Source organism: Alnus glutinosa, chromosome 9 (genome assembly GCF_958979055.1).
Source record: "Alnus glutinosa chromosome 9, dhAlnGlut1.1, whole genome shotgun sequence".
Taxonomy (NCBI): domain Eukaryota; kingdom Viridiplantae; phylum Streptophyta; class Magnoliopsida; order Fagales; family Betulaceae; genus Alnus; species Alnus glutinosa.
Window position 1 is genome coordinate 6,831,451 of NC_084894.1, and position 22,741 is coordinate 6,854,191.

Below are 22,741 nucleotides of genomic sequence, written 5' to 3' on the forward strand. Positions count from 1 at the left end.
AATTATTTACTCAATTTTCGTATTTTAATTACTACAAAATGTCTTGGACATTACATCGAGTCTGTGATTTGCAAGTTTAATTTGAGCTCGGCAGTCTATTATTTGCGGTGGAAAAGGAATGATATAAGCCACGTTTCTCTTCCCAAATCTGAGGAGAAAATGGCCGGTCCATGAGATTATTTGGATTGTCGAAAACAGAGTTAAGGGGAAAGGTAAGTTTAAAATGACTGATGTGAACATAGATATTTGTAAAAAATTGGGGTACTGATTTAGATATCCTGATGTAATTCTTTGATTTGTATAGCTTTCCTGTTTGTCAGCTTGGTTTTGTTGGTTTTGCTGGTTGTTGTTGATTGTATGGGCTGCTTGTGGTAGCTGATCGAGGCATTCTGATTTGAGTTTTGGTGATCCAGTTCTATGCTGGAGTGTGGTGTATGTGTTGCTTTTGTGTTAAAGAAAAATTTACCCATCCAAAAGAAAAGAAGAATAGTAACTGGGCATGGCATATGTTTTGCGAACAATTTCCATCAGTCTACTGCCAGTATTCATTCAACAAGCATATTTGTATCTAATTTTCTACCTAGATGCAACCCAACTGAAAATGTTTTAAAGCGTGAAATTCTCATCTAAAGAAGGTTGAGAAGAGAGATTTATATATGTACTTGGGGTGCCAGAAAATTCATCTCTTTGGAGCTTCCAAGGCCGTGCACAAGAATGATCTTGTGTTTAGCTTTTTCCTTGGGAACACCTCTCTCTCTGTAAGCCAGGTACCTTCCATCTCTAAGTCTGATTCTTGAAGAGGTGACAGGAGAATGCTCCGCTGCCCCACTAGTTTCTGGAGGGAGCAGTTGCTTTGACTGATAAACCATTCCCAGAAGACCCATCAGCAAGACAACTGCCGCTTTTGAAACCTTTCCTGAAGGAATAAAAGGCAGATTTTGCTAATTAACATCTTTCAAACTCAATGATCCCAGCAACAAGAAAATGGTTGTTGTTGCGAGCTACATACCTGACACCGCTTGTGTTTTGAGTTTGAGGGGCCTCCAAATGTTATGATGAATTAATCTGATCCCCTTTTCTTTCTCCTTTGACTTGTAGATGGTTGCTTGTTTCTCTAAGCTATCGCATGAATTCTGACTATCTTGAACTCTCAGCCTGTAGTGTTTATTACATAAAATAATTTTTCTTACTTTTGTGGAAATCCTGTGAAGGCTCTGAGGTGTTAAGATTGACTTGAATTTAAGTCTCGGTAAAGCTTTCTTCTCGGAGAAGTTGTCCTCTTTGATATTTGTGGAGAAGATATTTACCGAAAAAGATATTTGTTTGGAGAGATATTTAGGAGCTAACTTCATTGAGAAGTTATGTAAATATCTCTTATCTTAAAGCATCTTAATCATGATTCATCAAGTAATGATTGTAAAGATAACTTTGAGAAGAAGCAACTTAAGATAAGATAAGATGCTTAGCCTTGAAGTAACCCAAGATAAGATAAGATATTTATCTTTGAAACATCTTTGTAATCATATCTTGTAAATATCTTGAAGCTTCTCTTTCCTATAAATAGAAGCACACGGCCATGGCAAATATATGGAGCTAAAAACCAAAGTGAAGAAGAAAAACAAAAGAAGGAAGTGTATTCTTTTTGATGTGCGGTACTGTAATGTCCTAGATATTATTTAATAATTAAAATATAAAAATTTGAGTAAATAATTGATTAAATTTAATTAGGCGTATTAAAAATGCAAGAGAATATTTTTAAAGTCCAAATAAATAGAAAAGAATAGAAAATAGATAAAATAGTTAGAAAAGAAATACAAATAATAAAATAGTAGATGAGATAGAATGAATAATAAAAGAGAAATAGAAAATAAGAAAAGAAAAGAAAGAAATTGAAAATAGAAAATAAAAAAGGAAATAAAAATAATTAAGAAAATATATATATAATAAAAGGAAGGACCTGCACCCCCACATTCAAAAAAAAAAAAAAAAAAAAGAGGTGAAGGGCATTTGCCCTTCACACAATATGGCCATATGGCCATTTAAAATGGTAAGGGCCGAATGGCCATTTTTTGCGAGCGGACAGCCATTAAAGAAAAAAAAAAAAGAGAAAGAAGAAGTTACATGTGCGTGATTTATGAAAAATAGGCAGCTCCTTCATTTCTTTTCTTAAGCTTTCCTCTCACTTTTCTCTTTGGTTTTTATACAAAAATTATGATCTACGAAGATCTAACTGTCCAAATTCAAATCCATCTTCGGTAACGTGATCTATGAAACCCGATCTACGTTTTTACCGATTATTTTGAGGTAAAACACTAAACTCATAATTTCGTAGTTTTGGGTTAAAATATTGAAATGTGAGTTTAATCTAGTGTTTTCTTTAGGTAATGAGTTACTTGGAACTTGCTCGAGACTACACAAACCATGGGTTTTGGTTTGGTGAATTTTCAGTGAGTTTCCTCAAACCCTAACTTTTGGGTTAAGTATTTTAATTGCGATTTCTTGTACCTAATCCTAAGTACACCTTATGAGTTAGTGTTATTAGTGTTCAATATAGCGATATTATGTTATGGATTAGTAAAATAAATTATGGTTTAAGTTTGAAAACCTTAATTTGATAGGTTAAATTAATTTGGGGTTTTTAAAGTGTTTAAAACCTAGATTGTTAATTTGTAGATTAATTGTGGTTATAGTGATGATTAATCCCAAATTAGCTATGAGTTTTGTAAAAATAAGTATTTATGGGGATAGGTTCTAATGTTAGTAAAAATAAATAATTAAGGGTATTTAATTTAAATAGTATTTGTAAGGTTAACCCTAAGATTTTCTTATGGGTTAATGTTATTTTAAATACGGTAGTGTTTTATGTAAAAGTTTAATGAATATAATTTGAGGGTTAATATTATGGAGAAAATGTTAGTGAGAAATAATTTAGAGATTTGTAAATATAATTTTAAGGATAATATTATTATAAGTGTTATTGAAAATAATTTATGGGTTAGTAAAATTAATTGCGGGTTAGTAATTAAAATTATGAGAAAATAGTTAAATAATGATTTTAATATCTAATCCTTAGTAAATACTTTGGGTTAGTATTGTTTGAGTTTTAGTTAGTGTCTAAGATTTATGGGTAGACGTTTGGAATCCTTAAAAATATTATGGGTTTTCTAACGGTTTATCCTTGAGCGATTTAAGTGCTAATTAGGGTGTTAATTATTTAAAGTGCTAAATAGTGCAATGTGCTAAATAGTACAATGTGCTAAATAGTGATACATTGCAAGGTGGTGTCTAGGAGACCTAGTGATTATATTCGCGCAGCCAAGGTGAGTATTCTACTCACTGAGAAGTATTATTTTCATATATGATGAATTGCAAAATATATATTGTTTTACAAACTTGAACCAACTGTATGTTAATTATGAACTGCTTTGGATGATTTGAGTACTTTTGAGTATATTGAAATTATGATGATGATTTGAAGTATGAATATGATATGTGGAGTTTAAATGAATTGAGTCACTCTATGTTATGGTTGGGAGTTTTGAAAACTGTTGCAATGGAACATGAATATGATTTTAGAGTGAGTTAAGTTATGCAAATTGTTTAAGAAATGACATGTTGAATTGTTTATGTTTTTATAAAGAAAGCATGTATTAAAGGCATGATTAATGAAATGAAATGTATATTGTTTTAAGGCATGAGGCATAAGCATATGAACACTAAACGGGCATTGAAGTGAGGTTCACAGTCCACGGGAAATTATACATGGGTTAGATTCCCATAAGGTGCCTACTTGGGTTAAATTTCCTTGAGGTATTCATGAGGTACTTATTTGGGTTAGATTTCCCTGAGGTCCTCGACCATGGGTTAGATTCCCATGAGGTGTCTACTTGGGTTAGATTTCCTTGAGGTACTAGTACTTACTTGTGTTAAATTCCCTTGAGACCCTCGACCATGGGTTAGATTCCCATGAGGTGCCTATTTGAGTTAGATTCCCTTGAAGCACTATACTTGGGTTAAATTCCCAAGGTATAAAACAATAAGCATTAGCATGTATAACATTGTTTTTATGAGTGATGTTTTTATGTTATGAGTAGTTTTGCTAGACGTATTAGTATGCATAAGAGTCTCAATGGAAAAGAACTTATGTATATTTCTATTAGATGGATGCATGATTTAATGCTATTGTTTTCTAAGTCTCATTGCATCAAAAGTATTATAGTAGGTGAGGATGTATGTAGTTGTTTCCAACAATGGAACTTCTACGTATAAGCTTAGCTGCGTAGTATGCTTTAAATGTTTTCTATTAGTCGGTGTTTGCTATATCAATTATGGGGGTTTTCAAACAAAAGTTTATAAAATTGGTGGCTGTTATAGTGTACACATGACTAAAAAGGGAAAAGTTGGTTCTTTGCGAAAACTCAGTGAATAGTATACCTCTGAAGTCTTAGTGTAATTATTTATGCTAAGGCGGTAGGCTCATAATTCCATCTATGCGGATGCCGCAACCCCCGCAACCGTGCAGACATTGATACTTTGGTTGCAGGTTCTGCGGATATAGGTAATGACTCGTCCACCTAGCGTATGGGATGCTATGATTGGAGCATATCGCGACAGTCATAAGTCACGGACTCATGGGTAGTCCGCATTTGGGTATTTTATTTATAGCTCGTGTCATACGTGGCATATGTATTTGTTGAGCCTGTATTTTAGTATATAGTCAGTGTAATATGTTTTATAAGCCTTAAATAGATAGACTTGTAAATGACTCTTCTTGTAATTAACTGTTATGTATTAGATGTATTTCCACTTATAATATGTGTTCCACTGCACATTGATTATTATATTCTGCCGTTAGATGTAACTCTGATTATCAGGTGCATGTTATGGGGCATGTGCCATATGTTGGCTAAGCGACATGTAGTCGTGCCACTATAAAGATCCGTTTGTATGTTTTATTTTTTCTTTTTTCTTTTAATAAAAAAGGGTCGTCACAGGTACAAAGTAGAAGAAAGAGAGGTTTTTCTCTTCTTGATGTGTCGTACAGCAATACACAAGTGAGTTAAATCTGGGTGTATTGGAGCTTTGGGCTTTGAGTGATTTTCTCCCTATAATTATTTTTAACAGTGAATTTTTTCTACGTCTCCTACAATGGATGCACCTCAGTTTGAGTAAACCACTTAAATCTTGATGTCATCTGTGGTTGATTTATTTTTCCATTTGTCTTCTTAATTTTTCGCATTTCACGGGTCCTGGGAAATAGGACTTATTTCCTAACATGAGGAATCGGCATTTTTGTTGGCCTTCTGTTTGTAGCTTGGATCCTCCTTTCAAAACCCTATTGAGCAGCAAAAAATATATAATATAATCCAACTCAATAAATAATTGAATTTTCAATGATTGTCACTACAAACTTTTCCACAGCCTAAACAGCCATTTTTCGCTCAAATTTCCAAAATTTGTAAAACATATAACTAGGAATTTCCCAGTAACCAAACAGATAAATAGATAGAATGCGAGAATCGGAGAGGGAAGAGTTGAAAAGCACCTGAGATTGAAGCGCAGATCAAACGCTCATCCAAGTTTCAGAGACAAGAAGAAGTGAAAATGTAAATGAAGCAGGCGGGAGAAGATGATAATGTGTTTTTGCGTTGCACGTGCTGTCGATGTGGCGTGTCCAGTGAGAGAAAGAAGAAAGAGAATGAAAATAAAAATTGCAGACGTTTAACATGAGGAATCTTTGAATGGAATATTTGTTTTGTTTAAGCTGAAAGTAGTGAATATCGGTGGCATCTAAGTTCGAAGTAGCATATCCCAATTCTTTTATGACACTACTCCATCTCCATCATCTCTCGATCACTAGAATATCCCAACCTAATATTCCTTAATTATTACTTTAAAATTCAACATGTACAATCGTACGATTAACTTTAATCGAGTCGGGTATTAAATGTTTAAAGTTAGTTTGTATAATTTTTTTTAGAAAACGAGTAAGCTTAAATTTATAACTAGACTGAATAATTTATTTAAATTCGGTTAATTTATTTTTTGAAAAAATTCAAACTGGCTTGCTTAATTAACTTATTTATTCTTTTGTTTATTTCATTTTTCCATAAATCCAAGTGAATTTTAGTTATTTAATTATCGTAAAACTTTTGTTATTTGAGTTAATTAGTTAAATTTATTTTTATTTATGAACTTATAAAAATTAACTTCACTATTTTGTATATGTAATAAATTATATACATATATATTTTTTTAATAATGAGATTGGACTATTTATTTTATATCATATAACCTTATCTAAAATTCTTAAGAACTTGAGATTAATAACATCCACAACAACACAAATACCCCATGTTTACCAACAAGAACAAATGCTTCATTTACAGACGAGAATGCTCAATACAAATTTTTAAATTCAAGGAGGGGGGACCATAGATCCAAATTTTTAAATTCAAGTAACTGTGATTACAAGATTGAAATGTTAAATCCTTGTCATCTTGTCTTGTCTGCTCATATTATGATGTTCCAGAAACCGAATCCAAGAATGAATTTGTCTATAAAAAAAAGAGAAGACAAAGCAAAATAACCATGAGTTAATAGTGGATAAACCAAACTATAATTACATAAAACACCTCTTAAATAAATTTTGGGATTTCCAAGTTAAACAGTAGCACTTAGTATCACAAAATTAACACTTAATATCACAAAATTAACAGATAATCCAAAGTTATTGCTATATAAACTACAACCAAAAGACAAATAATAATCCTAAAACTCTAAATCCAGCCCACACAATCGTTTCCCTTTAGTTCTTGAATCACATAAAGATGTAATGGGACAAGTACATCACTCATATAGAAAGCTTTCTTAGGATTACAAAGCAGTGAAACTCAATATTCAACATCTTCAAGAATCCAAAGTGAGGCAAGTTGGAAATACCAACCTTCCCCTCAAAATTCACACAGTATTCCATTCTCGATTTTCTTGTAAGGAAAGGAGTCTGAGAGAAGCTCACCACCTGATATTGATGAACAAAATTTATACAGTCAGTCAACTAACTTGCAAGCTCAGACCCCAAAATTCCTCATGCCTTGAGATAGGACTTTTCATCCTTTGTCTCTCTTGCTTATGTGAGTGTGTATACATTAAAGACGCCCTTCCATATATGATCACCTTAACTAGCAAATTCTTTGAGATGCCATTAAAAGCTCAAGATTTCTCTCAATGAAAAAACGAACTCATAAAAACCTCTGACATTGTAGTACTTAAGGTGACAAAACAAATCCTATATTCAGTATTCATCATGATTTACCAATATGGGAAATATTGGATTCCAATAAAAATATAGAAAAAAAATTAAAAACTTTTAAGATTTATAGAAACAAATTAAAGAGATATATCAATGATGTATCAGAAAATGAAATCTACGCCAAATAATGGTCTTTGGACCAAATGGAAACTCCTTTTCCCATCATTGATGTATATCAGCAAGCTTTCAAAAGCAGCCTAAGCAACTAAGGAATGGCATGTAAAGACTCACCAAAGAGTGCCCCGCGCCAAATACTTCTTTTCTGCTGTATTCACAACAAGATAACCAAAAAACCACCATAGAGACATTTTATCAAAACACCAAGTACTAATGCTGAATTTCACTCTTTGTAAAAGAAAACGAAGAAAATAAATAACATGGAACCAGAAAAGTTTATTGAGCTGATTCAAGAAATTTGTCATCAACGAAACAGAAACACACGAATCAACAAAGAGGAAAAATACCAACACAAACCCATATCACCTTAAACACCAAAACATGAACAAAATCACCGAATATCAAAATTAACCCTAAAATTAAATACACAATGAGAGAGAGAGAGAGAGAGAGAGAGAGAGAGAGAGAGTAAAATTGGAAATGCACCACCAGAACTCTTCTACGTACAGTGTTGAAGGTGTAGAGTTGTTGAGAGAGGTTCCTTTGTGTTTGTAGCCATCGCTTCCTCGCTCGCCATTCTTGCGCTTTGCTTTTCATTTTCTTTAATTATCTCTTCTCCCTATCCTCTGGGATGGAAAAGGGGACTATGATAACGTCAACTTTTTATTATCTTTCTCTAAATGCCCGTTAAGAAGTTGTTTCCTATGGGGCGAATTTTAGACTTTTGATTTTTTTTCAAAAGCTATATCTTATGGGACCAACGACTTCGAGAAAATTATTGCTGATCAAATCTAAAAAAGGTTTCCGACCACTTTTTAAATCTAAACCACTTGGAGAAATGCTGTTGAGAACTTGGTAGAACTCTGAAGCATCATGCTCATGTACTACACGCGCTCTGCACTCCTTTACCTCTACGTTCAGGCTGCTTGTTGTAATTGAAGCCTCAAGGTTGCTCCATCTACCAGCCAAACCATTCCTCCAGAACCACCAAGCTGGTATATACACCCAAAATCCATTTGGCTCAACAGAAGGGACTCTATGGTCAAAAAGGACTAAGGGTTCTCCAATATCAACTTCATTGGCTTGAAATTGACAAAGAAAGTAAGGAAAATTAGGATTGCCGCCATCAAATATTCTAGAATTAGAATTCCCATGCTCATGGACCTCTAGTTTTTCTCTATTTCTGTCAGGCTCATGAAATTCATAAACAATAAAAAGAGCATACCCCTTCCACTTTTTCCATTCATTCCAGTTCCACCCATCGAAGCCCAAATATGTATGCATTTGAATTGTTTCAGACGAATTAGTGCTTTTATCGTTGAACCACTCGGGGATTCCTGATCCCAGCAACGCAGGGCCACATGCTACCTCGGTATAAATAGTTTTCAACTGGAAAGAAAAGACCTAAAAGAGAAAGATATATATTATACTATTATCTACGAAACAATATTATAACTTAATTTTGTGCATTAAAAAAGAGAAGAGTAAGAGACTCACATCATTGCTCTCAATCCATAAAGGACTTAGTGGATGCAGATATAGGATCTTGCTGGGTTTGCCATCATAATAAATATCAATGGCCGCAAAAGAGCAATCAGTGCTCCTTAATATTTCATTTGAAGTCCACACGTCCAATTGGTCATAAAACATCTTAAGCAATGGACAAGCTTTTATACGCAAGTGTATTAATTTTAATGGAAGCTTCGGCAATACTTGAAGCCAACTACAATCTTCCAAGTAAAGACTCTCAAGATGAGAAAGTTGAGCCACACTATCTGGCAGTCTCGTAAAGTTGTTCCCGCTTAGATTTAAACTTAAAAGTGAGGATATGCCACTTAGATCATTGGGGATCGCTCCATCCAACAGGTTGCAGTGACTTAAATCTAGTGTGTCAAGCTTAGAAAGCTGCCAGATGTTTGGTATCCTCGTAAATTTGTTTCCAGACAAATTTAAATATTCAAGTGAAGATAAGCAGCAAAGATCATTGGGGATCGCTCCATCTGATAGATTGCAATTACTAAAATCTAGTTCTCTTAAAGAGCTTAAACTCGAGAACGAATTAGGCATCAAAAGACAGCCACTTCCAACAACACAAAGGTACTTTAGACATTCCATACCAGTGATGAGGTCTTTTGGGATTTTCTCTAGTCTCGAGCAATGGGATATATCAAGCCTTCGAAGATGAGACAAAGTCTTAAATGATAATGGTAACTCTTTTATGGCAGTCCCATCCAAACAAAGTTCTTGCAAAGATGTCATATTACCCACAAAATCTGGAAACTTGTTGAGTCTTGAACAACCAGAAAGATTAAGATATTCAAGAGATTCTGATATGATCTCGTCTACAAGTCTCTCAAGACTTTTGCAATCTCGTAGATTCAACCATTCAAGCTGTCTTAGAAATCCAATGGATGGGTGGACCTTAGACAAACTTGTACAATATCGAAGGTCTAGTTCCTTAAGATTCGGGATTCCGCTGAAATCTGGTATCTCGATCAAGTTTTGAGAGTAACTCAAGTTAATGAGTTTCAATTTGTCAAAACTCTGTTATAGAAGACCAATAAATAGTTAGATCAAATAGATAAAATGAAGAAGAGTAAAAGGAAGAAGAAAATATACATTTGCATAAGCCAAAATCTTACCTTCCTTCCATCCCACAGTTTTTTGATGCAGCTGTGATGCATAATGAGCTCAACAAGATTGTCTGGTTGGAAATTGATCGGTAAGGATTCAAAAGGATATCCCAACATGTTCATGACACATAACTCATTGCTTAACATGAAATTTGAAGGATCTCCATGCCATTTCGGAGCGCATATACTAATCTCAAGAATTTTCAATTTTTTCATCTTTGAGAAGGCTTCAACATTTAGTCGCTCATGTTTCTGTAAAGGAAATTTTAGGACGATGCTTTTAACCGCATCAGTTCCCTAATAACCAAGAAAAGTGAAATTAGTGTGGTGGAAATATTTGACAAATACTTGGAAGAATCGGTATTGATCAAAACATACTTGTCTATGTTTGTGTCTAGACTAATACACTTACTGTATTGTTTTTCAATACGTGAAGGACATCCTCGTAACGCCACAATCTACTGCGTCTGCCAGGCTCCTCAACAGACTCACAATGAACTATTTGCTGACCCATTTTCTGTAACAAATCATGCATCCATAAAATTCCGTGTGATGGGAGTGCTAAAAGAGATTTGTCCACAAGAACATCGATATCGATGTCCGGATAGTAACCAAGACTCTCTAGTATGTGTCTCATATTTTGTCTATATACTCCACTGAAGAAACATGCAATATCTAAAAACAATTGTTTCTGCAAATATTCCTCCAATCCATCAAAACTTATTTTAAGGTTATCCAAGATTTCTTCGTTTGGCTTTTCTTTTAGTCTATTCCTGGCACTTATCCAAGAATCCATTCTTCTACCATATAAGAAGGAACCAAAAACTTCAAGAGCTAAAGGAAGGCCTTGAGCGTACCTCACAACATCCTTAGACAATTGCACATAATTTTCTTCAGGATGGGGTTTCTTGAAGGCTTTCCAACTAAAGAGCTGTAAAGCTTCAGCATCATTCAGCACCTTAACCGTATAGGTATTATCCACAAATCTATTCAGCAAATGACGATCTCTGCTTGTTATAATGATTCTACTCCCTTCACCAAACCAACCATGGCTCCATGCTAATGCTTTTAGTTGTTTTTCTCCATCCACGTCGTCAAGAACAATAAAAACCTTTTTAGTACGTAGTCTATTCTCTATCACTCCACTTAACCTGTGGTCAGTCCATATATTTATTTCCCTTTCCGCGAGGATCTCGAAAATAAGTTGTTTTTTAAGATCAATTAGACCATGAGTACTTGTGCATTCTTCTCTAATACCAGAAATAAAGCAACTAGCTTCAAATTGATGAGAAACTCTTTCATAAATGGCTTTTGACAGAGTTGTCTTCCCAATTCCACCGATCCCACAAATCCCTATAAAGCGAACATCATCCAACCCAATACAAAGTAATCTCATCATTTCCTCCACACCAGATTCTATTCCAAACAAAACCTTGGAAACATTTGAGAAGTAACGACTCCTTCCACTTAATATCATTCTACTAATTTCTTCCACGACTATTGATTCGTGCCTGTATTAATAAAGATAGGTTAGCTATAGCCATAGAGAGACAAAACGCTTAATCATGTACAATGTTTAGCTTCATTCAGCACCGTATATATTTAAGGTTTGATTTGCTAGGTTCATCATGCGGTCTAATAAAAAAAAATTATGTTTTTTTTCACCTGACTATAAAAGTTCAATGGTTTGATAGTGTATATATTTTACTAAGTCCTTTAATTATCTGTATGTTTCTTGCATGTATTCCCTTTTTTATAGTCATGTTTTTTTCTTTTATCTTCACGTACAATAAGATAAAGATATCACAAATAAACCAATTAAATATATTTACTACATAATGCTAATTTTGTTAATCAAAGCAATTATGCACGAAATTAATGAAAATTTATGAGAGAATGATAGAGGCTAAAAAAATTATTCATTAATTGTCAACAGGTGTAAGGATATGTACGGTGTATGGGTCATGGTTGTTGATGGTTAAGTAGAAATTAATGGCTAGCATTTTAATCCACAATTTATGGATTTCAACTACGGTCCCCTAAATATTGTTATTTATTAGTAAGATGTAAATTTGTGACCATGTCACAGTTTTTATTTGATTCTTTATTTGTTATGAGTACTGTATAAAGTTTTTGTTATAAATTTCTTTATCATGATAATTTATTTTAGCTACATGCCTACATATATCTAAATCATTTTTTTTTTTTATAACTTCTTCTGGCTAGTCCTGGTTGCTTGTGGTACTTCTTCTACAAACTGATTTTTTTATGATGATGATGATGCCCCCGCGCGCTCGCACACACACGCACATATATATATATATATATATATATATATATATATATATATATATATATATATATGTGTGTGTGTGTGTGTGTGTGTGTGTGATTTAGCTAGACCCAAAAGAAAAAGCAAAACAAAAAAGGAAAAGAAAGACACTTCTGTCACTACAAAAATGCATACGGAAAGAATTAGACAAGAATAGTAATCTTACGTGTCATGTAGTACATGCCATCCAGAAATTTTACTCACTTTTGTCAAAGCAGCTCTCCACTTTTGCATCATCTCAATGTCAACTTTGGGATCTTTTTCATGGCTAGCAAAAGCTTCTGCAAAACTCTTCATCTGTTTTCCTACGTGGGAAGGATCCATATGGTAGAAAATAGGCAAAACTGTGAGCCCTGTATAGGTATCTCCCATGCATTCGACGATCTGGGCAAGTTCAATGAGGCACCATTTAGAATAAGCATAATTTTCAGAGATGACGACAATCACATACATGGATTGTTGAATTGCCTCTAAGAGCTCATCAGAAATTTGTTTTCCTCTCTTGAGCTTTTCATTGTCTCTAAACACGATAATGCCTTTCTTTATTAAAGCAGCATGTAGATGATCTGTAAAATTCTTGCGGGTGTCTTCGCCGTAGAAATTGAGAAAAACATCGTATCTCCATCGAGGTGTTGAAGAAGAAGATGAAGAGGCTCTCTGAGTGCTGAGGGACGCCATCGATCGGAGAGTTACAAGCTTGTTTAACTAATTTAATTTGCAGATTTTGTGAAAAGGCTCGATCATTTTCCCTAACCAGCCTTTGGCTGTTGTTATATGCAAAGGCTTTCGGCGTTGGAAACAAGCGGTCAACATGAGGAGACTTGTCATATGCAATACGCGTTTTGACCACAACAACACGCCATGTCGCCATGTTTTCTGGCACAAAGAGTCAGTCAATATATATCTAAATTTGAAAAGTAGCATATTAATTATTTTCTCCTATAATTGTATGAGGTATTTCATATTTTCATACTTTGAAATGTAAAAGTCCATGAAGCATATTGAAGCATGAAGCGATATTGTTGGCATGTAGCTTTCTCAGCCGTTGTTCTTCAATTCATTGATTTAAGATCATTGCATATCATTTGGAAATCGAGGACTTGCTAAAATTCATGATGCCGTTGTTCTTCAATATTATATATATATAAAGTGTGTGTATTTATAAAACTGATGTAGGAGCATCTAAGCCCAAAGTAAAGGAGGCCTATATATACTCTATTTTATGTGGTCCTTTAGGAGTAATTTTAGAAGTACTTAATGTGTTATTTTTGTGTCTCTCAAAAAATAGGTGGCTTTTAAAATTACGATTTGATCAAAATTTAATAATAAACCACAAGCCTAATAATAATTTTAAAAATCACCTTATATTTAGAGAGACATAAAAATACACCCAAAACACTTCTAACATTACCCGTCCTTTAGTTCTCTCTCATGACCAGTTTTTTTGCTATTGTTATGCTTAATTATATTATGTATTTAGTATGTAAAAAGGTCATGCGATTATATGCAAGGAGAAAAGCAGTCAACATGAGGAAACTTGCAGGTCACTACCAATAGGAAACTTGCAGGTCACTACCAATCAAGTAGAAGGAAATTTTGGCTTTCCGCGTTGTGGAAAAAGCACCCAACTTCCAATAGGAAACTTGCAGGTCACTACCAATCAAGTAGAAGGAAAAGAACTACCAATAGGAAACTTGCAGGTCACTACCAATCAAGTAGAAGGAAAAGAACTACCAATAGGAAACTTGCAGGTCACTACCAATCAAGTAGAAGGAAATTTTGGCTTTCCGCGTTGTGGAAAAAGCAGTCAACTACCAATAGGAAACTTGCAGGTCACTACCAATCAAGTGCAGGTCACTACCAATCAAGTAGAAGGAAATGTTGTAACTTGCAGGTTAGTAAGGTTACTACCGATAAAGACTATAAAGTAGAAGGAAATTTCGTGGAAAGTACCTTTCAAAATTCTAAAAAAAAAAAATAAAAAAAAAAGTGAAAATATTAAAGCAGTCACTACAAGAAATTTGCTTATTTGCGTCAACACCAAGTGGACGCTAAAAGTCCAAAAGTCGACGCTAATACTCATTAGCGTCGACTTTTGGACGCTAATAAGTTGACACTAAAAGCCCGACTCTGATAATATTCAGCCTATCATTAGCGTCGACTGAAGGGTCGACGCTAATAATAGACTTTTAGCGTCGACATATGTCGACGCTAATGATGTATGGGGTCGACCCTAAAACTTATACCACATATGGCATGAGTTGACGCTAATGATTGACTATTAGCGTCGACATCTAAGTCGACGCTAATAGTCTATTATTAGCGTCGACTTTTTGTGGATGCTGATACACTAAATTTTTTTTTTTTTTTTTAAAAAAAAAAGGTCATTAGCGTCAACTGAGTCGACGCTAATGCTCTAAAAAAATTAAAAAAAAAATAAATATTAATAGGTCATTAGTGTCCACTGTGTTGATGCTAATGACCTAAAAATAAAAAAAAAAATAAAAAGAAAAAATTTAATGGGCCATTAGCATCGACTAAGTCGACGCTAATACCCTAAAAAATTAGAAAAAAAAAATTATATATATATTTTTTAATACGCCATTAGTAATTTATACACATATTTCGTAATTTATACACAAGAAAAAAAATGATGAAACATACAAATAGATGGGAAACTTAATACAATTCTAACTTTTTACATATTACAAACAGGCTGAAAAGATGAAATTTGGAATTTGAAATGAATAGAAAAATGTCTAAGTTGATTATACTGCTTACATTTCGATATAAAACAAATGCATAGAGGTGTTACATCAAAATACCACTTGAAGCTCAATTACTAGAAGCACAAGATCCAATTTGAGTGCATTTACAGCAATTGCATTTGACTTTGACAATGTTATCTAGGCAATCGGCTCCAGGGGCAGTTGTAATATAGACACATATGAACAAACTATGTGTATGCACTTGCCCCTTTGTATTGAGCAGTCACCATATAAAGATCTTGTCAAACTCTAAAGAAATGTGATGTTAAGGGCTATGATGTGGTTTTAATAAGTAACTCTTAAGCAGGAATATTCAATCAGCAGCTGAGAAGCACAAGGGTTCAAATACAATTAGACAGAGGAAAATGTTGGTTATTTGCATCGGATTCACTTGCAAACGAACAGGGGTCTAATTGTTGTTTGATATACTCAACCAAATAATGAAAATTTTGAATAGATGGGATTGAATTCCATCAATTTTTTTCAAATGCTTTCAAAACACTGCATAAATTCAACTCGAGTATAACCTGCTGTATGTTCTGCAGTCATATGAATTAGGAGCATTCTTTAAGGTTTTCACATCTGCAGGGAAACCAATCTTTCTCTTTTTGAGTGACCAATCTCAAAATAGTAGGATATCTATAATTACAAGATAAACCCATAATTATGGTGGACATGCATGCTAAACAAGACCTCCAATTTAACATGCCTGTCAAGAATATAATACAGAAGAGTTATATCCATGTTACAACTAATTGCAACAAGTTTAATCCTAAGTATTCAATTCGAGTTCCAGATATATATATATATATATATATAAAAGCAGAATAGGACTCAAACCAAAGAAACATGTCAGTATTTAGGCCTGAAATCTGAAAAAATTTCATTTATTTGTTTTTCCAATAGGAGCCTCTATGACAACTCAAGCAGAGCTGAACCCAACAAACCATTTAAACACATAACAGAAAGGAACTTTAAAACAGTGATAAACATGTTGAAGATGGTATGTAGAGTCGTAGACAAGTGGATTGATGTAACTTTTGTATATGAAAAGTTGAAGAATTTATGTGAATCCGAAACTTGAATCATATTCCTGGATTCCAGTTTTACATTTATAGTATCACCCCAAAACTACCTTTGATAGTACAGGGTCAGGATATGAAACAGAGATGTTCAACAAATTGTGCCCCTCTGTTTTTCTCATTGGGGGAAGAACTGCTTTTCCAACATAAAATACAACAATTCAAACCTGACAATCAAATCAACAAATTTCAACAGACAGAAAAATCATTGGTATATTTGTTGGGTGGTCCCTCCTATGTGGGAACCAACCCACTTGCCTCTCTTGACTTGCAAGAGGCAAGAGAAAGAAAGAAAAAGAAAGTTAGGTGGCTGGCTTTACAGCTGTGAGAGGGAGAAAAGAAATCAGAGAGTTTTTAGTGGGGAGAGCTTCGTCCAAAAATCAGAGAGAGAGAGAGAGAGACAGAGGAGAAAATCAGAAAAAAGAAGAAGAGAAGAAGGCTGCCGTGAGTTTCTGGAAACTCTGTCCAGATTTCATCAAGTGCTCCGATCAACGAGCATTTGTGGTCCGATTGAGCTGAAATTTTGTGTGGATGTTCATGACACGTGAATCTTCGTTGTGAACGGTGGAGATCAGATTCTGAGCATCCGATCGTCGTTTTTCAGCCCGTGAACAGTAGCCTCCTTGTAGATTCACACAAAGAGGGAGTTTGGGCATTGTTGTTACTCCCAGAAATGAAGGGTATTTCCGACGGCTTCTCAACCACATCTCGATAAAAATCATATTCTGCCTCATAGTCATGCAGCCCAAAAGGATTTTGTAAAAGACATGGTTTTGCATCTACAAACCCAAAAGGATCCAACAGTACCCATTCGGTTTTACCGAAATCCACACAAAATAAAACCCAAAATCACGATACCCATATGATTTCTCTACTGAAAATCTTTCCAAAACAAACTAAAAAAAATGGAAATCAAAGCTTTACTTACCGAAAAATGAATTTCTCCATGTTTGGGTGCCGAGAAAATGCCGGAAAAAGACGTCCCCTGGCTTTACCGGCGTCGGGCCGTGACCCACCGGCCTCCGGCGTCGTTGTCCACCCCCAACGGTGGCTAGCCCACCTCGCGTCTATCTCAGGTTCTCTCTAGCTCTCTCTTCAGCTCTCTCGGCCTCCCTCTCCGATCTCCCTCTCTCGGTCTCTCGGTGGAAAAAAAGAAAAGAACGAAAAGAAGGAAGCCAGGGGAGAACACTAGTTGAGAGAGAGAGAATCAGGGCAAAAGGATGGATTGAGAAAGAGAGAATGGGAGGAAGAGGGGGCGGGATAATAAAAAAAATAAAATTGGTGCAGAAGCTAAAGGAAGAGGGGGCGGGTAAAAATATTTCGCGAAAATTTCAGAAATCCCGCCATTACATCTTGCATTATTTTTCAGGTAAAACGGCATCGTTTTCATATCAGCGTCGACGAAGTCGACGCTGATAATTACACTATCAGCGTCGACCTAAATAGTTGACGCTGATAATCAGACTATCAGCGTCAACTACTATAAGTCGACGCTAATAGTAAATAAAATTTATTAATTTATGTAATTTAAAAATTGATTGAACCAATTAATTTTTTAAAAAACAATTAATATATATTTATTAATAAAATCTAATTAGTAACATGCAAAATTCTTGCACGTTACTAAGTTGGTATGATTTTTTTAAAAAAAAAATAATATTTTAAAATTTTAAATTATTAATGACGTGTCAAATTTAACACCTCACTAAATAATAAGTTGATATAATTTTTTTAAAAAATAAATTAAATGATTAGTGACGTGCCAAAATATTAAGTTGATATAATGTTTTTTAAAAAAAAAAATTTGAATTTTAAATTATTAGTAACGTGTCAAATCATGATAGAATAATATGATCGATATACCATCTTATCGATCATAGTGCATTAGTCCAATTGATCGTGAATGAGTTCGATCAATAATACTTGAGACAGTGAATGTTCGATCTAGCTCACGTGCGATTGATCGTATTGCACTAATTAATCCGATAGATCGGATGATCTATCTATCCTATTGATATATCATGATCGATCGGATGATCTATCGATACTATTGATCTATCATGATCGATCAGATGATCTATCCATTCTATTGATCTATCCATCCAATTGATCTATCATGATCAATCGGATGATCTATCCATCCAGATGATCTATCGATCATATTGATATATCACGATCTATCGATCCTATTGATATAGCATGATCGATCAGACGATCTATCGAGTATCGATCCTATTGATATATCATGATCTATCGATCCTATTGATATAGCATAATCCATCGGATGATCCATCGTGATTGATTTGATGATCTATCGATCCTATTGATCGATCATGATCAATCAGATGATCTATAGATCCTATTGATATATCATTATCGATTGGATGATCTATCGATCCTATTGATATAGCATGATTGATCGGATGATCCATCATGATCGATTGGATGATCTATCGATCCTATTGATATATCATGATCAATCGGATCATCTATCGATCCTATTGATCTATCACGATCGATCGGATGATTTATCGATCCTATTGATCTATCACGATCGATCGGATGATCTATCGATCCTATTGATCTATCACGATCGATCGGATGATCTATCGATCCTATTGATCTATCACAATCGATCGGATGATCTATCGATCCTATTAATCTATCATGATCGATCGGATGATCTATCACGATCGATCGATCATATTGATATATCATGATCGATCGGATGATCTATCGATCCTTTTGATATATCATGATCGATCGGATGATCTACCATGATTGATCAGATGATCTATCGATTCTATTGATCTATCATAATTGATCGGATGATCTATCGATCCTATTGGTATATCGTGATCGATCAGATGATCGACCAGATGATCTATTGATCCTATGGATCTATCATCATCGATCGGCTGATTTATCGATCCTATTGATCTATCATGATTGATCGGATGATCTATTGATCATATTGATATATTATGATCGATCGGATGATCTATCATGATTGATTGGATGATCTATCGATCCTATTAATCTATCATGATCGATCGGATGATCTGTCGATCCTATTGATCTATCATGATCAATCGGTTGATCTATCGATTACATTGATCTATCATGATCAATCGGTTGATCTATCGATCACATTGATCTATCATGATTGATCAGATGATCTATCGATCGTGATAGAGTTTGATCGACTAGATTTGACACAGTGAAGGTTCGATCGAACGTCCGATCGATCCCAGTGTAGTAGATTGATCGATCATGATAGAACAATATGATTGATAGACCATCTAATCAACCATAGTGCATTAACTAGTCCGATCGATCATATAAAAAATTTAAAAAATAGAAAAACTTTACTAATAATATAAAAAGAAGTACTTTTTTTTTTTTCTACAGGTTTCAATTTTATTTTATTTTTTATTCTTTTAAAAAAGAAGTTTAAATAAGTTTATATGATTTTTTTTTTGTTATGCAGGATCATTAGCGTCGACCTAAAGTGGACGCTCATACTTTCAATTTTTCAAAAAAAAAAAACTATAATTTTTTTCATACATGGTCATTAGCGTCAACGCTGATACTTTTCAATTTTTTATTTATTTTTTTATTTTTTTATTTTTTTTATATATGGTCCCTAGCGTCGACCTGAAGTGGACGTTGATAACCTATTATCAGCGTCCACTTCAGGTCGACGCTGATGCTTTTCAATATATATATATATATATATATATATATATATATATATATATTTTAAAAAAATGTATACATGGTCATTAGCGTCTACCTAAAGTGGATGCTGATAAACTATTATCAGCGTCGACTTTTTCGTTGACGCTGATGCTTTTCAATGTTTTTTTTTTAAAATAATTTTTTACGCAGGATCATTAGCGTCGACCCCTGAGTTGACGCTAATAACCTATTATCAGCGTCGACACAAATTAGTCGACGCTGATAATAGGTTATCAGCGTCGACATTTACGTGGACGCTAATGTGGTTCTATAGATACCACATCAGCGTCGACTCTGTCGTCGACGCTGATAGTTTTTTATTAGCGTCGACGAAAGTGGACGCTAATACTAAAATGTCGTTGCTATTTCTCAACCCGCGCGAGGCAAAATTTCCCGCCAGGTTATTAGCAACGACACATTAGCGTCGACACCAAAGTCGACGCTAAAAGTGTGTTTTTTTGGATAATTAGCGTCGACTAAGTGGTGGACGCTAATAGTGTTATTAGTGGACGCTGATAGTTGACTATTAGCGTCGACAGTTAAAGTCGACGCTAATAGTCGACTATCAGCGTCGACTTTTTAGTCGACGCTGATAGTGTCGCCCCTAATGGGCAAATTTCTTGTAGTGAGTTATAGTTGAAATAACTGTCAATTTGCTACTGCAAAAGAGGATATCAATAATTAACAACCATAATGAATCAGAGATGGACACACAGAGAGGTGCATCTGTGCTTGTAAATGTAATATTCAGGATTTATAATTTGAAATAAATAATATAAAATAAGAACTAAAAGAATTAAAATTTAATTTTAAAATATTCAATAAATATTTAATTCAAGAAATTATATTTTTTAAGACAAAAAAACAACACTACAAAAAAACTGATTTTTAGTGACATGCATTTAGTGGCGTTTTTGGTGGTCTAACAGGTCACTAAGTGTTAGTGGCGTGTAATTAGTGACATTTTTGATAGGCCACTAATCAATTTGTCACTAATTCTCATTTAGTGGCGTGTCTGAACTGCCACGCCACTAATTAGTAGCATAGCAAATTTGGCCACGCCACAAACTTTAGTGGCGTGTCAGATATAGCCACGCCACTAAATTAGTGGCGTGGGTTAGGAACAGCCACGCCACAATCTGCAGCGTGGCAGTTAAAAAAAAAATGCACCCAGCACATGTACTGCGTGCATTTTTTTTTTTTTGAATATAATGATTACTTTCTTTTTTTTTATTACTTTTTGGAAAACGTAATGGTAGGTCTGCTTAAAGATCCATTGGATGCACTAACCAAATCACCTCTACGGCCCTGTGTTGAAATATCCGGCAAAATACATTCCACCACCGGAGCCTTCCCCCTTTGCCAAGGGACAGATCAGAGACAAAACCACTTGCGGAGAAGACCCAACTCGCACCTTTTGTTATTTTTGCAGAGAAACCTAGAGAGGACGAAGGAAAATCCAACAAAATACCTTCCACCGGCAAACTCCCCCTTTACTGAAAAACAAAACGCAGAGACGACTTGCCAACCACAAACGCAGAGACACCAAATGATTCGTGCTAAGAGGGAACCACACACACAGAAGCTCTGTAAACAGAGACACCAACTGATTCGCACTCAGAGAGAATCACCGAAGCTCTGTAACTCTTAACTGAAACCCGAAATTACCAGAGAAAAGCAGGGGAGTTGGGGAAAAAACCCAATAGAAAAACCTCACTAGGAGGTAGATAAGCCTCACTAGGAGGTGGGTAAGCCTCACAAAGAGGCTAGAAGGCCGTACAGGTTGGAAGAGGTGAAAGGGGGGAAAAACTAGGGTTTTTATTTCCTATAGGCTTTTTCGTTCTCTTTTGTTTGTGCTTATACTTGCTCATGAATCAAAACGAAATCTCACACTAATTAAACAGAGGACAGAAATGGAGTCCTCAAGCCAATCCTTCCATGTTCTTACCAACCATATATGCAATCTCAGGCCCCTAGATCAAGAAAAAGAAAAATTAAAAGAAAAAGAAACAAAGAAACAAAGAAACAAAAAAAGAAGACAAAAGAGAAGAAAGGAAAACAAGAAGGAAGAAAGGAAGAAAGAATCGTACCTGTGTAGGGGAGAAGACAGACGATCTTCTATAAGGAGAAAAAGGGGTAAAAACCAAAATAAATAAAGGGTGAGCGGGAGTGGAAAAAAAAACGAGGAAAAAAAGAGGGAAAACGAAAAAATTAGTGGCGTGTCAGTTTCAACACGCCACTAATTTCTGAGGTGGCATATTTAACACGCCACTAAATTATTTTGTGACGTTTCATTAAATGAAACCTCACTAATTAGTGGCGTGTCATAAAGTGAGTTACTGTAGCCACGCCACTAAATTGCTAATTTTTTGTAGTGCAACAAATAGATAATATTCTACAAATTGATAACTACAAGTAATGAAACTAAAACCCAAGATAACAATATAGTTATACAAGAAATTATTGAAACAACCGAAAAATGATGCTTTGTTCATAAATCTTATAGATAAGGCTCTCTTCCAAAAATGGTACCTAGAAATAACATTAAAAATCAATAGTGAATTTCAACTAATAACTATAGCTTTATTAGATTCGGGAATAGATATGAATTATATTCAAGAATGAATCGTATCCACAAAGTATTGTGAAAGCCAATTGGAAAATTACATCAAGCTAATGGAACAAGATTAGATATAAAATATAAAATATCTAATGCACATATTTGTAATGATAGAGTATGCTTTAAAACATTTATT

At 34.5% G+C, this 22,741-nt stretch overlaps 1 protein-coding gene, 1 long non-coding RNA gene and 1 pseudogene across 5 annotated transcripts; all 3 read right to left on the minus strand.

Annotated features, from left to right (window-relative positions):
* LOC133877516 (uncharacterized) overlaps positions 1-5,417 on the minus strand; it is a 32,139-nt pseudogene extending 26,722 nt beyond the window's left edge.
* A 942-nt stretch (positions 5,418-6,359) lies between these two features.
* LOC133877515 (disease resistance protein RPV1-like) lies at positions 6,360-13,487 on the minus strand. 4 transcript variants are annotated; one of them, XR_009901754.1, is made up of 7 exons: positions 12,561-13,487; positions 10,475-11,573; positions 10,072-10,359; positions 8,927-9,973; positions 7,937-8,833; positions 6,947-7,021; positions 6,360-6,557 (listed from the first exon to the last, which is right to left on the minus strand). XR_009901754.1 is itself a non-coding variant. In XM_062315854.1 (5 exons), the coding sequence occupies exons 1-5, from the start codon at positions 13,070-13,072 to the stop codon at positions 8,165-8,167; spliced, it is 3,615 nt and encodes a 1,204-aa protein (XP_062171838.1). In that variant the 5' UTR covers positions 13,073-13,487; the 3' UTR covers positions 6,577-8,164. The 4 variants fall into 4 exon arrangements, 2 of the variants coding, with proteins under 2 accessions (XP_062171838.1, XP_062171839.1); XR_009901755.1 differs by lacking the exon at positions 6,947-7,021; XM_062315854.1 differs by lacking the exon at positions 6,360-6,557 and having other exon boundaries at positions 6,577-8,833.
* Positions 13,488-16,170: 2,683 nt separating this feature from the next.
* On the minus strand, positions 16,171-17,615 carry LOC133878163 (uncharacterized). The gene is made up of 2 exons (XR_009901845.1): positions 17,173-17,615; positions 16,171-17,023 (listed from the first exon to the last, which is right to left on the minus strand). It is a non-coding gene; the product is annotated as an uncharacterized LOC133878163 (long non-coding RNA).
* Positions 17,616-22,741: the final 5,126 nt, after the last annotated feature.